The sequence below is a fragment of the Spea bombifrons genome, chromosome 1 (genome assembly GCF_027358695.1).
Source record: "Spea bombifrons isolate aSpeBom1 chromosome 1, aSpeBom1.2.pri, whole genome shotgun sequence".
Taxonomy (NCBI): Eukaryota; Metazoa; Chordata; class Amphibia; order Anura; family Pelobatidae; genus Spea; species Spea bombifrons.
Window position 1 is genome coordinate 64,561,786 of NC_071087.1, and position 16,958 is coordinate 64,578,743.

The 16,958-nt window shown below is 38.1% G+C and overlaps 1 protein-coding gene across 1 annotated transcript; it reads left to right on the top strand.

Annotated features, from left to right (window-relative positions):
- The first annotated feature begins 588 nt into the window (after positions 1-588).
- PPP2CB (protein phosphatase 2 catalytic subunit beta) lies at positions 589-16,798 on the top strand. Its single transcript, XM_053462800.1, has 7 exons — positions 589-963; positions 10,941-11,150; positions 11,641-11,814; positions 12,820-12,909; positions 14,290-14,451; positions 14,902-15,020; positions 16,063-16,798. Exons 1-7 carry the CDS (start codon positions 862-864, stop codon positions 16,133-16,135), a joined length of 930 nt encoding a protein of 309 aa, XP_053318775.1. The 5' UTR covers positions 589-861; the 3' UTR covers positions 16,136-16,798.
- The last annotated feature ends 160 nt before the right edge of the window (positions 16,799-16,958 follow it).

Below are 16,958 nucleotides of genomic sequence, written 5' to 3' on the forward strand. Positions count from 1 at the left end.
AATATAATATTATGTGTGACCAAGGCACAGTATAAAAAATCGTGTGTCTCCTGAATACATAACTGCCTCAGAAAAAATGACAAAATTAACCAAAGCAGGAGCAGAACATCCACAACAGAAATTTGTATTAATACAACAAGATGCAATGTTGGGCACTGCAAGTGTACAACACAAGAACCAAATAAAACTTTGTTTCGGAAAAAAAAAATTAAAGCCTACAAATAAAAACTTTGACCGCACAAGAATTAACACCTATAAACAAAAAGTGCTGCACCCCATAGGACAGTTGTTTGCTATCACACCAAGATATGACGTACGCAAGTGTCATGTCATTTCTGAGTCGCTGTTAATAAAGTTGGTTGAATAGAAAAAATCGATGTCGCTAGAGCACTATTAGTGCACGTGTGTGAAACACTCCCTTCTACTACCGGCGCGCGCGGAGGCGGAATACCTTCTTTGCCGCTATCAGTAGCATGAACGCGCGCCCGCGCGCGTTCCCTATTGGTCTCTTGTTTGTTTGGTAGTGACGTGCACGCCTTTTCCTCGCACGTTCATGCGCCTCGGGTTTACCCTCGCGTTCCGTTTTGGTGTCGCCGTGCGCGCCGCTGCCCCTCCCCTCTTCGGTGCGCGCCTTCCAACCAAGGGGGGAGCGAGGACGAGATTGAATGAGGAGGAGGAACGGAAGAACGATACCGCGGCCTCCTCCTCCATATTCAATCCCCGTCACTCGCCGCGTTTGTGTATCAAAATCTATCTGTGTAGAAGCCCCTGCTGAGGAGGCGGAAGGTGTGACAGGAGTAGGGGAGGGTGGTATACCGTGAGTGGCAGTGTGTCCCGGGGGTGGCCGGGTAGGTTCCGGACATGGACGACAAGACATTTACAAAAGAGCTGGACCAGTGGATCGAGCAGCTCAATGACTGCAAGCAACTCAACGAGAGCCAAGTGCGCACCCTATGCGAAAAGGTGAGACCCGCTCCCGATTTGCGCGTATGCATGGCCGCTCGCTGTGTACAGGCCTGGGTCTCACTGCAAGGGACATGGCAGTTACATGGCAAATGTGGGATACGTCTATAAATGCCTGCATTGTCTCTATTTGTATGTATGTATATATGTATCTATGTGTGTTTTGGTCGGCACCCAACATTATTGCGGACTGTTAATGCAAATTTTGCGCACGTTGTATGAAGGGTGAATGGGAACGTGTTACTTATATAGTACTAATTATGCAGATTAAAAAAAAGGCCTTTAAACAACGACGTAATGTGAGTTTCTGTCTTTTTATAGCATATTTTGCTAATATCTATATGCTTAAATTAAGCAATACATAGCTGTTAAGATGCAAATATGTATATAAAGTAGACGGCAGTTATCGGGTTATTAATGGAAAACAGTGTATGCCGTTGTCAGTATATTGATTTGTAATAGATTATATTATGAATTGCTGGTTAAAGATCTTTATAGGCATCAGCGTTTGTTTTGGTATCTTGGTTGCCACACATTTGGTTGATCTGCAGGCCAAGAGTTCAGCGCTGATTGTGTTTATGATGTATATACACTGCTTGTAGGCCCTGCAAGTTATGTTTATGTTTATAATAGTTCTGCATCCTCATATTAATGATTTGCTGTTGTATCGCACCATTCAAGCAGTGTTTATATATTATGATACCTTGTCATTGCTGTCTGTGGAGGTACCTGTCCGGATGTGATGTCTTTGCAGCCTCCGCCCCCCAGTTAATTTTATCATCTGACATAGTCCCATGATCTTCTGATGGGTCATTTTTTTTGTGTGTAAGGCTAAAAGTTTTGTCCTTACCACCTGCCTCTAATTTAAAGACGCACACTTTTCTTTCTTCATCACTGGATGTCATTTTCCACAAAACACTACATATGCTCAATAACTTCTACATTCTTATTCAGAAAGTATCTTGGATTACTTACACATTTACACAGCATTACTACATTTTCGCTTTGAAAATTGCCCAAACTCTGCACGGGAACACTTCTCCTGTGGCACAAAAGCAGACACTGATCGCTTGTTTACACAGAAAAAAGTTTGTGGTTAAATCTTCAGCATAGAGAATAAAAGAGGACATCTGCTAAGGCTCTTGTTACATTCAAGGGAGTACAATTAATATTTTGTGTAATTGGAACAGCATTTATTAATATCTGCATATCTTAAATTTAACTTTACTGGTATTGCAGGTGTAACGTGCCTGAAGGAGAAACCTAAACAGATCTGTAGTCAAGTACAACGCATTAAACCAATAAGAACTCTTTTTTTAAAGCGATCAAACAGGTTACATTGTTAAACTTTTCTTGCTCGTTCCCGGAGTTCAACCTTTACTCACAGAGCTACATATTCAATTGAAGTCGTTTAAAACTTTAGTTTTAGCGCATATTTTTGATAATATATAGTATGTGAAAGTAAGCTGTACTTCTACTTACTACAGAAATATGGCCAGTGATGTTAGGGTGTTTTATCCGTTGTACAGCACTGCTGAATATGACGGGGTTATAATATTTGTTGTACCATAGAAGTAACCAGTGTAGCTCTCCTTCCATACTATCCTAATATCACATAGTCAGGACTGTGTATAAAAAGTGATTTTAGTACGAATGCTTGAAATGCAGTCTTATCACCATAGCACCCAGTGGTAATGATCCAGGTAGCAGGAACATTCCTCTGGCTTTCATGGTTATGAGGCCATTTAATATCCTGAATTATTTATTTTCACCTTCTCTCCTATTAGGTCTATTGCCAACTTTGGTCAATAACTTTCCTAAATTGTGTTTACTGTTGTGCTGTTTGCATTGTCTTTTCTTAAGAGTGTTTATTGTATTCTCATATTTGTGCTAATTGCTATTAAAAGGCACACTGTCATCAAGTATTTTTCCAAAATTAGATCTCCTTGTTCCTTTCAGTTATTTCGAAGCATCTTTAATTAAATGATCCATATTTATAAAAAAAAAAATGATTAAAGTCCTCTGTTGACAATACCCTTAAGAATTTGGTAGTAAGCAGCTTTGCTAGCAAGGGTCTTGAACTTGGATTTGAGATATGCTTAAATTATATTTAGTAATCTTCAATGGGATCAGAGGGTTTATAGGCATTATGAAAGCCAGTACGGTTCATTATAATGGTATATTATAAAATCCTCAATGTACATAACCAGGACTAGTAATAATTTCCTCTTGACTAGTGTCTTTTTTAATTGGCCAGTAAATTGTAATGTTTTGTTGGGCATGTTAATGATGGGAATACCGTGAAAGATAAACTTGCATTTTGGAACTCTACAAAGGCATTTTCTGCTACTAACATGACTAGAAAGACAAATTTGATGGCGAAAAGCGCTAAGCTGACGCGCAACAGTTAATATGCTGACTTGAGCTAAACTGATTCCTACTTCTGGGAAGGCTTTTCACAAGACGTTGTAGTGTTTCTGCCCAGTTATCCAGTAAAGCTTTTGTGAGGTCAGGCACTGGTGTTGGATGAGAAGGCCTGGCTCACAATCTCCATTCCAGTTAATCCCAAAGGTGTTCAATGAGGTTGTGTTTTAGTGCTCTTTGCGGGCCAGTCAAGTTCTTCCACACCAAACTCATTAAACCCTGTCTTTATGGACCTTGCTTTGTCTTGGTATGCTGAAGGGGAAATATCAAGACATTTCGGACAATGCAGTCCCAAAGTCTGTATCGGAGAATAAAAGATTTTGCTTCACAACTTGCTGGAAAGACAGTAAACAGCTTTACAATGTGTCATAAAACCATGTCAGTCCCTTTACACCTCCACCCATGTCTTGCTATTAAACATGGGCTAATGCTCACATGCTATTTAACCCTTTCAGGACCAAACACATACGTAAGATTGCAGGGAGGACCTGCTTTACCTGATGTATCAGTTTGTCTTAGCCTGTCAATTGTCATACCGTTTGAAAGTATGTACCGTAAGTGCTGCATAAATTGTTGATAAAAGTACAATGCACATAACCAGGAGTAGTAGTAATTTCCTCTTGACTAGTGTGTAATGTTTTGTTAGGCATGTTAATGATGGGAATACCATGAAAGATAAACTTGCATTTTGGAACTCTACAAAGGCATTTTCTGCTACTAACATGACTAGAAAGACAAAGACAAATTTGGTGAAAAGCGCTAAGCTGACGCACAACAGTTAATGTGCTGACTTAAGCTAAACTGATTTTTACTGATAACACATTACAAAAACATAGACCATTGGTCATTTTCTTCGTGAAATACATACTTTTATTGTACACCCAGTGTTGTGGCTGTACTGTCTTTTTTTCTTCATCAATAAATATGTCCATTATTAACCGCAAAGGAATGGGTGCAGCCACGATGTGACTTTGCCCATAGGATAAATTATCATGTTACAATCCATACAGTATAAATCAATGCTGTAACCTGAAAGTAGCAGTCATTCTACATGAGCACTCAGCTGTAGTATAAATTCCTGGTTGGTGGCTTTTGACCAGGAATGGTATTAAGCTTTTTGTTGATAATCTCATAGCTGGTAATGTTACAGACTTAAATTTGAAATAGAAAATACATGGTCTCTTCATACAGAGATCAGACACCCCCTAGCCCGAGAAGACGTTGGGTATTGCCTGCAGTCCAGGGCAGAAAGTCAGAGAATGTTTGAAAAAGAATACTTAAAATCAGTAGGAGACCAGCTAATATGTCTGTCAACCCCCCTTTTATTTTTTTGCACTAAAATTGTGTGTGGGTTCAAATATATTTATAGATTAAGGCAGTTTGTTGAGCTCCATGACAACACAAAATGCCAGATGCTGCTTGGTAATTTTCTTCCCTCTCCAAGCTAATGTAATTAGCATATTTTACATGTAATATGTCCCAAATCAGTATGCATTGACTGTGTAATTTTTTATTCTTTCGTTCTTTTCTAATCCTTTCCCATTATCACATATGGACAGTACGGGGTAACGTATTATACAAGTAAATTCAAGTTTTTTTTTTTTTAGTAGAAACATGTTTATCAACAAAAGATGCAAATCTATGTGTCATTTGTTTAGAAGTATTATTCCGAAACACGTACAAAATGGAATCCATAACTTTGCTTGTGATAGTGTATCTGATGCAGTTTGCACAGGAGATGAGCATTGTTTCTTTCTGGGATTCTGCTAATTTAAGTTTCCTTCAAGAACCTTGTAAAAAAAAATCAGGATATGAAAGTCTTTTAAACCCTTTGAGTGCCAGATGTAGCAATTTGTCCCCATTAAGCCAAAAAAGCAGCTGTCGGCTCAGCCACTGATGTTGGGGGGAATCGGCATTTCAATTCATGCAAAAAGCGTTCTGTGGGGTTAAGGCTAGGATTTTGTGCGGACCACTTGAGTTCCTTCACACTAAACTTGTGACACCATGTCTTTATGGACTGCACAGGGGCACTGTCATGCTTCCCCAAACTGATGCCACAAATTTAGAAGCATTGTCTTAAAATGTCTTTGTATAATGTAGGGTTAACATTACTCTTCACTGAAACTGAGAAGCCTTGCCCAAATACTGAAAAAACATCCACTATGAGACCATCATGCCTCATTCACCAAACTTTACAAAAAGATACATAACCACTTCTTCCTTTAGGCACTGTGCATTCCAGTAGGTAGCATTCTCCTTAATCTCCTGGCATCTGACAAATCTGGGTTCGTTTATCAGATTTACAGATTGTTAAGAATGATTCATCACACGAGAGAATACATTTCCACTGCTGTGGAAGTCCTGTGGTGGTGTGCTTTACATCACTCCAGCTGTCCCTTGGTATTGTGCATGGTGATCTTTGGCTTGTTTACAGCTGCTCAGCCATGGAAACACATTTCACGAAGCTCCCAGCGCACAGTGCTTGCGATGTTTCTTCTAGATGCAGTTTGGGGCTCTGTAGTGAATGGACTTTATTATACAAAGACATGCAAGGTCCATAAACACATGGTTTGATGTGAAGAGGCTTGATTGACCTGCACGCAGCGCTGATCTTAACAGTGTTGAACACTTTTGGTATGAATAGGAACACCTATGGGGAGCTTTGCATACTTGTCCTGCCCTTGCAGGTGTTATGGTCACATATACAGATACTTTTGCACATACTATATGTATTTACACTATATGGACAAACGTACTGGAACACACCTCTTAATTATTGAATTATCAGCACAAAAACTGTGTGACGGGTGCTTCATGGAATGGGTTTCCTGGCAGAGCTGCTGCATGCAAGCCTTAGATCACCAAGGACAATGCCAAGCGTCTGATCGAGTGGTGTTAAAAAGCACCCCGCTACTGGACTCTGGAACAGAGGAAAGGTGTTATATGGAGTGACGCATCACGCATCTGGGTTTATCAGGTGCTGGGAGAACGTTACCTGCCAGACTACATTGTGCCAACTGTAAAGTTTGGTAAAGGAGGGATAATGGTATGGGGCTGTTTTTCACAGGTTTGGGAAAACTTTTTGGTTTAGCATACCAAAACATTTGACAACTTGACTGGCCCAAACAGAGCCCTGACCTCAACCTCATTGAAAAACTTTGGGATGAAGTGGAACGGAGATTGCAAGCCAGGCCTTCTCATCCAACATCGGTGCCTGACCTCACAAATGCTTTACTGGATGAAAGGGCAACATTTCCTACAGAAACACTACAAAATCTTGTGGATAGCCTTCCAAGAAGCGTGGAAGCTGATATTCTGCAAAGGGGGACCAACTACTTATTAATGTCTTTAGAGCATGATTTAATGGTCAGGTGTACCAATATATTTGACTAGGTAAAAGTATACACAATTTAAAAAAACATAGGCATTTTGAGAGAACATTAAGCGAAGATACAAAACATTTTAAACTGAGGGTAACAATGAAGTCTTATGATCTTTGTCTCTCACCTAAAACCGTTTATGAACTTTATATCCATTGTCGTGCTAAGAAGCATTTGAGTTCTATAGTATAAGTTGTCTTCAAATTTACGCAATAAACTATATTTACTGGAATATGAATTCAGTATTGGCTGACACAGTTATTGATCTGTCTATGCGGTACAAACACTGCAAGGATAATTACATGTCAGATATTTAAAAGGGAGTTTGCAGGAGATATGCAAGAACAGCTTAGCTGGCCACCTATAATGCATAAAAAAATTTATGTGAAATCCTTTAAAACATTTTTGCAAAACCGTGAGGCTCAATCATGCTAAATGTCTCACAGATAAAATGGATCTATGCCAGGATTTTCTGCTTGATTATACTTAAAGGGATATGTTGGCTATCCTTTGACATTTTAGCTATGCAAATTTTGATAGCTAGGACGCAAAGTGTTGGCAAATCTACAATAATACTATTCGGGAGAGCCCGCCAATGTTGGCATGGAGGAGAGCCCAAGTCAGCTGGGGGATAGTATAGTCATTGTCAGTTCCCAGATAATACAAAATATTTTTCCCTCGTTAGGAGTATCCTTTTTGCATGACCACCACATTTGTTTTACATTTCTACATAGTGGAGACGCACAACCATGCACACATTCATCTCTCTTTGCCAGGGATCGCAATCGAGAGTAAAAAAGGGTACTCTTCAGAATCTGCAGGGCGGAATACCATTTTCCTAGGATCTCCTTTCCTAGTTTATTAGAAAAACTTGAGTATTTGATTTCAGAAGTAAATAAATTACTTTTAATCATTGGGATGGAAAACTGTTCTTCAGAAGCTAAATTAAATCCATTGGACATTTGTACAAATTACTTCAATTACCCATCAGATAGTAAACCAGATATTTTAGTGTTGGAAAGCCTTAAATGACTTATTTCTTTCAGTGACTTATTTTTTTAAATCGAAGCCATGCTTCCTCGGTATTAGAGAATTTAGCCCCCCTATTCAAAATCCTAATCTAGGTATTCTAGGTTTGACAGACTTGTTATCTTTTGCTCAATATAATACCAGTCTACGTGTTTACATTAGTCTAAAATTTTTGTGCATACATCAAGAGATTGTCTTGGGCATACCTAGCTAGATTGGGAATTGCTAGGCCACCTTGTTTCCTATTTGTGTAGAGCAATCTATTTTGACATTCTTGGTTTATTATGTAGACAGATAAATCTTTTTTGATCATGCTTTGAAAAAAAAATTGTACCCGGTTTCTAGATACTTACAAGGGGATCATGCATAAGAGAGAGAGCCATCTTGCAAATATGCCTTTTATGGCAGGGCTTGACAAATTTGTTTTAAATCTAGGAGCCAGCTAAAAAAAAGTTAGGAGCCAGGGCTTTTTTTGCCCAGCACTTGCGCCTTGCCCTCGCGCCCTGCCCCCAGCACCTTGACCCAGCAACGCATATTGTACTCGCTCCAAGTAGCAGAAAAGTCAGCCGTCAGCTTAACAACGAATCGTTCATTCGACTAATCCATAATGAAAATCGACTGCTTTCGTTATTGATTGTTAACCACAATCAAAGCCCTGCCCAGACATTCCCAGGTTCCAGCATGTACTGTCTGACTTGGCATGATAGGAGTACATGCTGAAACCTGGCTTGCTGATGCTGTACATCACTTAGAGCCCCCACTTACACAACCATGCTATCGCACACACTCATTCATATACTCATTCATACACCCCCTTACCAGCACTGCAGCGCTCTCACACGCAGACTTCCATAGGGGCCCTGCTGCTTCTCTCTCTCTGCACGAACTTCTCTTGTCCCGCCCACTTGGAGGAGGAATGGAGCAGACATGTGATGTGAGATGAATTCATGTGACTCCTGGTTTCCTGTGGCATGTGCAAGAGACGCTGCTTGCACAGTAAGAGCAACACACAGTTAAGCAATGCGGCCCCTGCGAGATTATTTTCGGTACTTTTTTTATTTTGGCATTTTGCCGAAGATGTTTCGACAACCGGTTTGGCTCACAAACACCTAGGCACCAGGATAAAATTATCAGTCGCCATGGCGACCTGTCGCCTGGGATTTGTTGAGCCCTGCTTTATGGCATTCGTTATTCCCAGCCATGAAATGAATAGACCTTTCCATTCTCCAAGTTATCCAAGCGAGTCTTTAAGAAGGAGTGAGAAATTTATATGTATGTGTGTGTATTATGTCCTTGATTTTTTTGGGGGTATTATCTTACTGAATAATGTATAGCAAAGTTTCAAGGGTCAATAAATACAATAAGAGCATTAAGGGAAGTCTTGCCTTGTTCCATTCCTTATATTGAACCCCTCAGAGTTAAGCCCTTTACCTATTATTTAAGGCCATGACAGACTCAGGCAGACTTTCAACTTCAAACTTCTTCCCAGAAGGTCCAATTAATACTGTCAAAGGCCTTCTCTGCGTCCGAAAAGAGAGAACAAGCATTGAAATCTGTTGTTCGTTTGTAATTCAGTTTTGTAACTGGTAAATTTTTATGGATGGGAATTATTGCAGCTTTCATCATCCTCAATGGACATTTCCTAGACTATGATTTTGCTAAAGACCTCTGTCAAATGAAGCGCAGTGTTAGCCTTTTTTTTTTTTTTTTTTTTTTTAATAGAAAAAGGTTGGAGACACCATCTGAGCCAGAGGATTTATTTCATTTCGGCCCGTTAATTACTTTTGAATTACTTTTCTATCCTTTTCTTGGTAAGGAATATTGTATAGGTTTCGGTAAAAGTATCTGAATGCAAGCTTATGGGGACCCATACACAGTTTATTATCTGTATTTAATTATAATGGAATTTAATGTTTTTTTTGTTGGTTAAGACTTTGACTTTGACTAAGACTTTGAAACATTTTTGTTTCATTTTGGTTGATATAGCTTCAATAGCTAGCTGCTGTTCAGTTTTTATTTCCTTGATGACTGACGCATTTGGAGACCTTGCACCTTTTCACATTTTTTTTCGTAAAATATAAAGTTTGAGTAGTTTCTTGTTTTTAATTAGATGAGTATCTAGCTTAATTATGTGACCTGAGACTGCACTTACATGTGTTCTCCAAAATAGAGGCTAGCTAGCAAAATAGAAGCAAGGATATTATCTAAAATTTGCTGACGTGTCAAGATTGAGTCCCTTGGTCTCCTGGAGAGTTCATTTTCAACTGTATCCATTGAGTAAAGTTGTTTCTCAAACCAAATGTTTAAATACATCGGTCTATAAGAACGTTATATGTTGCCAGAGCATGCCGGTTAACGAGTCCACAATGTGTTGCATGCACGGAAAGTGTAACCGCTGATTTCATTCCATTCAGACTCCTTGCGTTGAACTTTTTAACAAAATGGAAATAAAAACCATCAGAAAATGAAGGCATGATGCATAGTTTTTGAAAAATCCCAACGTTTCCTTTTTGCTTTTTAAAATATTAAGTGAACTTTTTTTTTTTTGTTTTGTTTTACATTAGGCTTTGGTGTAAGAACACCACATTTATTTGGATTAGGCAATTGGAACCAAGTAATGTAAAATGTTTCCCCTTTTTCCAAAATTCATGAAATAAGGGTACATATTATACCCAAGCTAAAAAGCATCAGACTAGGCACAGACTGAATATCTGGTCAGTGAGGCACACTAGTATCTCACTGTGGCCTTTTGCATATACCTGACTGCGGGTACAAACATACAATACAGTTTTTTTTTTGTTTGTTTTGTTTTTTTAACTTTTGAATGCGTTAACCTTTTCCTACTACTATTTTAGCCACTTCCCTGCATGTTCTAACACTTTCTCTAAAGTGTGTGCAAATGTTAACTCCTTGTGTATGCATTTGTGTGGTAATCCTTTTCTAAAACCAGCAAGAGGGGAGCGGGAGCTACAAATAAAACAAAGGCAGGTAGGTGCAAAGAATTGCCACACTATATGAAACTAGGCGCATATTATGTGTGTATTATAACCAAGATTTTATGGTATTTGTGTTTTTTTTAGTTTTTTACTTTTGTTTTAAGGAATCTGTGTTCCTCCAACTTCAATTTGTAATATCCTTCAACAGGCTAAAGAAATCCTCACAAAGGAATCCAATGTGCAAGATGTCCGCTGCCCTGTCACTGTGTGCGGAGATGTTCACGGCCAATTTCATGACCTTATGGAACTCTTCAGAATTGGTGGAAAATCCCCAGATACCAACTATTTGTTCATGGGAGATTATGTTGATAGAGGCTATTACTCAGTAGAAACGGTAACTCTTCTTGTAGCGTTAAAGGTAAGAAATACCTCCTAATACTTTTAACAGATCCATTAAGAAAAATAGGCTACATGCGCCTGGTAAATTATTGGCAACCAAGTAGTGTCTACTGGCAATTTTTGATCACTCATTTACCTAGATAAATAGGTGCTTCCTTATGAATTATTTTTTAATGCTACACACTGGCTGCAAAGTTCCATGTGCAGACTGAGATGTTGAGATTGCTGGTGTTACATTTGTGGGGGGATTATATAAAAAGAAAAATTGTATTTACATAGCAATAAGACATCAGTCCTTCACGACGTTTGAGCCTTAAAAGCAGGGAAAAAATAGGCAGACTAGATGGGCTAAATGGTTCTTATCTGTAAAATCATTAGTTGTGTTTTAATACTGGTAACTTGAATTGGTTTACTTTTACAGAATGGTTGGGTCTCTGAATATTATCTTGAGATGTCAAGCATGTTAACTGAACCTAAACCTTTTTATTTTTTTTCTTTATTTTCTCAAGGTGCGTTATCCAGAGCGTATTACAATATTAAGAGGCAATCACGAGAGTCGACAAATCACTCAAGTTTATGGTTTTTATGATGAGTGCCTACGAAAATATGGAAATGCAAATGTATGGAAATACTTCACAGATCTGTTTGACTACCTGCCATTAACAGCTTTAGTGGATGGTCAGGTTAGTATTCAAAATATTTCCTATAAAATCTAACTATTAAATAATAAAAAGAAAAAATATTTCCCCCAATAAAAAGTTAAAAAAAAATAGTGTAGAGTATAAGAGATACCACATTTTACCTTAATGTGGTAGAAACATTATTGTTTTTGCTATATGGTGCATTGTAGATGTCTTTGAAATTGGTTATGTATAAAAAGAGTATAGTTTTGAAAAGCACTAATATCACCATAGCAACCAATGGGATAGCCCATTTAGCAAGGAGCGTTTCTTGGTTGCTATGTGGACATGTTTTATGTATAACCTGAAATGAACAGTGGTATGTGCATTGCAAAGTACTGACCCAGCAAAGTTTCTTCTACAAAAAGCTCTGAGTCTACCATCATAATTCAGTCAGTAAGGTGCCTTTTAAGAAATCTCCCCACGTTAACTATGCAATATGCAAGGGCAATCAATTATTTATAGCAGAAGGCAATTACTGGGTTTGGGCCTTTGTAAATGAATAGTTATACCTGTTAACATTGCAATGAATTCCATCTTCAGTGAATATACCCCTTAAAGAAAAACTTGAATATATGGTTTACGCGTGTGATGCAAAATGTGGACAGTTGATCAAAGTAGAAAAAAGTGCAAAACCTTTATTGCTTTTACAACTTCAACTATTTGCTACCCAGACCTGAATGGCATCATTTAATCACAGCCTGTAGATTAAATATTTATCATTTTAAGTATTTGAAATTGAATTATGTATGGGTGGTGAAGAACAACTGCCACAATGGCAGAGCCAGGTATATGTATGAACTTTGAAGTAAAACAAAATTGTGCATGGCGTCCTTTAGAGAATGGTGAAGTCCAAGCAACATTTCATTTATAAACATGTTTTGGTAGAACATAGTAGTATTTTCAACACCAATCTTGTTGGTCTGACAGATAAGTATTCAAACAAATACCACAAAAACAAATGTATTTTTGCATGCTTTAAAACATTTTTTGTTTATTTACTTGTAGATTTTCTGTCTCCATGGAGGTCTCTCTCCATCGATAGATACGCTGGATCATATTAGAGCATTGGATCGCTTACAGGAAGTTCCACATGAGGTACATAATTAGGTGTTCTATGAATATGCTGAATAATTAATATATCAGTAAGACATTATTGCACCAACCTTCCAAGCTTTTGGAACTGCTGACCCTGCAATATATGTGTGTGATTATCATCTATATATTTTCTCCTGGGCTTGATTTCTACCCTATAGTAATGACACACAACTAAGAGTACTCTGATCATTTTAAAACGTTGATTGCAGTAGCATCTTGAAGATTTCTTTAACAAGAAGAAGCAGACCTGCATGAAATGATACTTGAAGAAATACTATTGTTTTGACTTGCATTTTTATCTCCAAACTTTCAGCTAATTAGAAATTCTTATTTGATGCCTAAAAAAAGTGCTTTTTGGTATCCATGATGTTGTTTGTTTTGTTTCTTTAAGCATGTTTTGTACATTGTTTCAATGATGCACAATAGTCTACATTACTTGTTGATGTCCGCATGGCCCGTCTTAATATAAGAGAAACTTAATGATTATATGCTAGTTACAGTATGTGTGTGTATATATATATATGTGTGTGTGTGTGTGTATATATATATATATATATATATATATATATATATATATATATTTGTGTGTTAATATATGTATGTATGTGTGCGTGGTTTGGGATAGTACTGCAACCTCCCTCTATCAAGTCAAAAGCAATACTAACCACAAAACATCTATGTAAGACACAGGCAGCAGTACAGGAGTCAAGGAGAATGATAAAGACTGATAAGATTTATCTCCATCTATCTATTTTCCCAAATACAAAATATTGCTCTTACTGCTTCAAGTTTAGTAAATACATAATAACCTGATTGTGTTTAACCTCTTCAAGACCAGGACGTACCTGGTACTTCCTGGTCAAAGGTCACCGGCAGACCGGGACGTACCAGGTACGTCATCGATGGTGTCCCCAGCGATCCATACCAGCCAGTCCCCCTCAATTCCGTGCACGTGATCGCTTTGAAGCGAATCACGGGCACGGAATTTAAATATTTACAGAAAAACTGCGGTCTTCACGGGAAGACGCAGTTTGCCAACGTCGGTCCTGAAGGGGTTAAAATGGTCTTCTTTAAGGATTAATAAACGATGCAATGTAGAAAGATAATCATATCATAGCATACACTGTTATGAATGCGTATGTATTTTGGACAAAGTAGATAGAATGGACCCTTTCAATGAATACTTCCAAATGACTTCAGAAGAATCCTTCATTGTACATACGTTTATTGAAATGTAGTATCTTACATCTCAGTTTGTAGTGCACACATTCTGTATTCTTGTTAAAAGAAAGTTCTGTCAGTGTTCATAAGAAATTATGTATTAAATCACCAGTGCTTTTCACCAAAAAAAAAATGCTTCAAAAATGTGCTTCTTTCTAGGGTCCAATGTGTGATCTTTTGTGGTCAGATCCAGATGATCGTGGAGGATGGGGTATTTCACCACGTGGTGCTGGCTACACATTCGGACAGGATATATCTGAGACCTTTAACCATGCCAATGGCCTCACCTTGGTCTCCCGTGCCCATCAGCTTGTAATGGAGGTATTTTGGAACATAATATATGTATATATAAAACAGAGACGTTTGTTTCATTTCCATGTGATGTGCAATGCATGCTATTTAGAGAAGTAAATATTATTTTCCTCTAACACAAAGTAATAGTTGTGCTTTGCAGTTGTACCTGGCCTAAAATCATAGGCCATGTATTGATTATTGATGTGAGCTTTCTGGACCATAAATAAGCTTGAATGCTGCAAAGCGTAGTTATTATGTAGTGATTAAACACTGAATTTCAGCAAAGAGAATGTCGGCTCCACTATATCAACTACGTTCTTTAACAAAGATCTTGCTGTGGTGGCCCCTTTAGAATGGGTGCAGTTATGAGAGTTGTCAGCTTTTATACAATACACAAATCAGTAGATCCACTTACTAACCTTTAATGGAAGGTTAACATTTACTGTTTTTTTTTTTTTTCTTATTACTCACATACAGGGTTACAACTGGTGTCATGACAGAAACGTGGTTACTATTTTCAGCGCACCTAATTATTGCTATCGTTGTGGAAATCAGGCAGCTATAATGGAATTGGACGACACCCTAAAATATTCCTTGTAAGTTAATTTCTGGTAATCATATTGCTTTGATAGCTTATGCTTTTGAATTGTGAATCTTTTGAAAATCCTTACGTCACCTGAAACCTTGATGGATAGAAGTAATCTCTTCCCTCCTAATCTTGAACATCAGCCTAGCTCTTCTCAAGATAGCAATGTTCCTAAATGCCCTGACTGTAAAGCCTGTTCAGACATCAGGGGCACAGGTTCAAATCCTGGCAGGGGCAGCCCTTTATCCTTCCAAGGCTGATTAAATGGGTAATATCTATTACTCCGCTGCCGATTAGGGTGATTCTGGGAGAGCGCGCTAAAAGCAGTCGAGTCTCACTGGGAGAAAAGTGCCATATAAACTGTCAATAATACGTATGCATATTTTCGACTGGGAACCTGTTGGTTCTCCTCAAGTGTATAGGCAAATCCCTCATTGTGACTTGAAGGATTTCAATCACACCTCACAGAGAAGACTCAGGAAAAGAGAACCACTTCAGTAGTTTTTGGTTGCCTTGTGGAGAAGAAAATTTCCTCGCATTTTATTTGTAGAGTACCCTTGTGGGCAGGACTACTCTGATCTGCTAATTCAGGTTTTTCCTACTGTAATGGAAAAAGTGCTACTTAATAAGCAAATCACTGGCTGGAAAATTCTCCCATTGCAATTAGTGAGAGCACAGTATGTGTGGGTAGGATCTTATTAGAAAAATTTAATTTTTGGTTGAGGCAGCACTAGAGATGGCAGGCAGCAAGAATTCACATCTCCTGTAAGAAAAAGAGCTGTGAGGTGAGGAAACGGCACAAATGCATAGAGAGCATTCTGGTAAATCTGTCTATGCATCTAGATCCAAAAAGGGTAAAATAAAGTGACTGTGTATTAAAGGGTCTGGATCTCGATACATAAATAATTTGGTACTCTGTTACCCTTTTGTAAACCAACCCAATCTGGAAATTAAGCGTTACAAGTCTTAAAGCTGGTATTGCTTACTGTATTTTATTTACATAATTCTGAAAAATACTAGCTGAATGAATTTTTTTTTTTTCTCCTTCGCAGCCTTCAGTTTGACCCAGCCCCTCGCCGTGGAGAGCCGCATGTCACTCGACGCACTCCTGACTATTTCCTATAAGCAAAATTTACACATTGCCTTCATATGTGCAATTATACTTTGCATTTAAACACATGTGGGCATGTATATAGACATGCACATGTGTAATAAAACATACACGAAAGGAAATGGTAATATAATATTGGAATTTGCTTTACCTCCCCCTTTCCACCCAGGTCCAAAACACAAACACAAACATCCATCTTTCCAAAATCCTTTTAATCCTACTCCAAACAAAAAGGCTTAGAAACATCATGGACCAAAACGTGCCATACTGTTGATAAAGCATTTCACATCTAAGACTGCAGTTCAGAACAGAGAATCATAGCCAGTCCATTAGTGTTTGCCTGCTGTATTTGTAAGTCATGTTTCCTTTTGAACTGTCCAATCAGTAAAGGGTAACTTGCAAGGCCTTTATCCCTTTTTTGCACCAACTTTGTAAATTTTAGTTGTAGTGTTCAGCTGGCATGACATATACCGTTTGGAGTTATTTTTAAGAAGAAAAAAAGCTGCCCTTCCACTGTATTTTTTTTTTCTGTTATTCAAAAATACTGGAGAAATCTGACCTTTATGCGTGTATGCCATAACATTAAAGTAATGTACTTTTTTCTGTATATTTGTCAAGAAAGTGCTTGCCGCTCCTTTGGTGTATTTGAACAAATAAACTTTCAATTGTAGATGTCCTGTACGTTTGAACAAGTTTCTTTAATAACACAAAAGAATTTAGATTAAATTAAAAAGAAAAAACCCTGCCTGCTTTACCGTTCTTGTAGTTTAATCCTTTGTGTGCTAGTCAGATTTTTCCCTCCGGAAGGGCCTGATCAGGCTTGCAATTTACTTAGGA

Bases quoted from the DNA above. Each gene is read 5' to 3' on its own strand.
- PPP2CB (XM_053462800.1), top strand. From the start codon at position 862: ATGGACGACAAGACATTTACAAAAGAGCTGGACCAGTGGATCGAGCAG. The intron at 964-10,940 runs GTGAGACCCGCT...ATCCTTCAACAG, and splicing joins TGCGCACCCTATGCGAAAAG to GCTAAAGAAATCCTCACAAA. The intron at 11,815-12,819 runs GTTAGTATTCAA...ATTTACTTGTAG, and splicing joins CAGCTTTAGTGGATGGTCAG to ATTTTCTGTCTCCATGGAGG.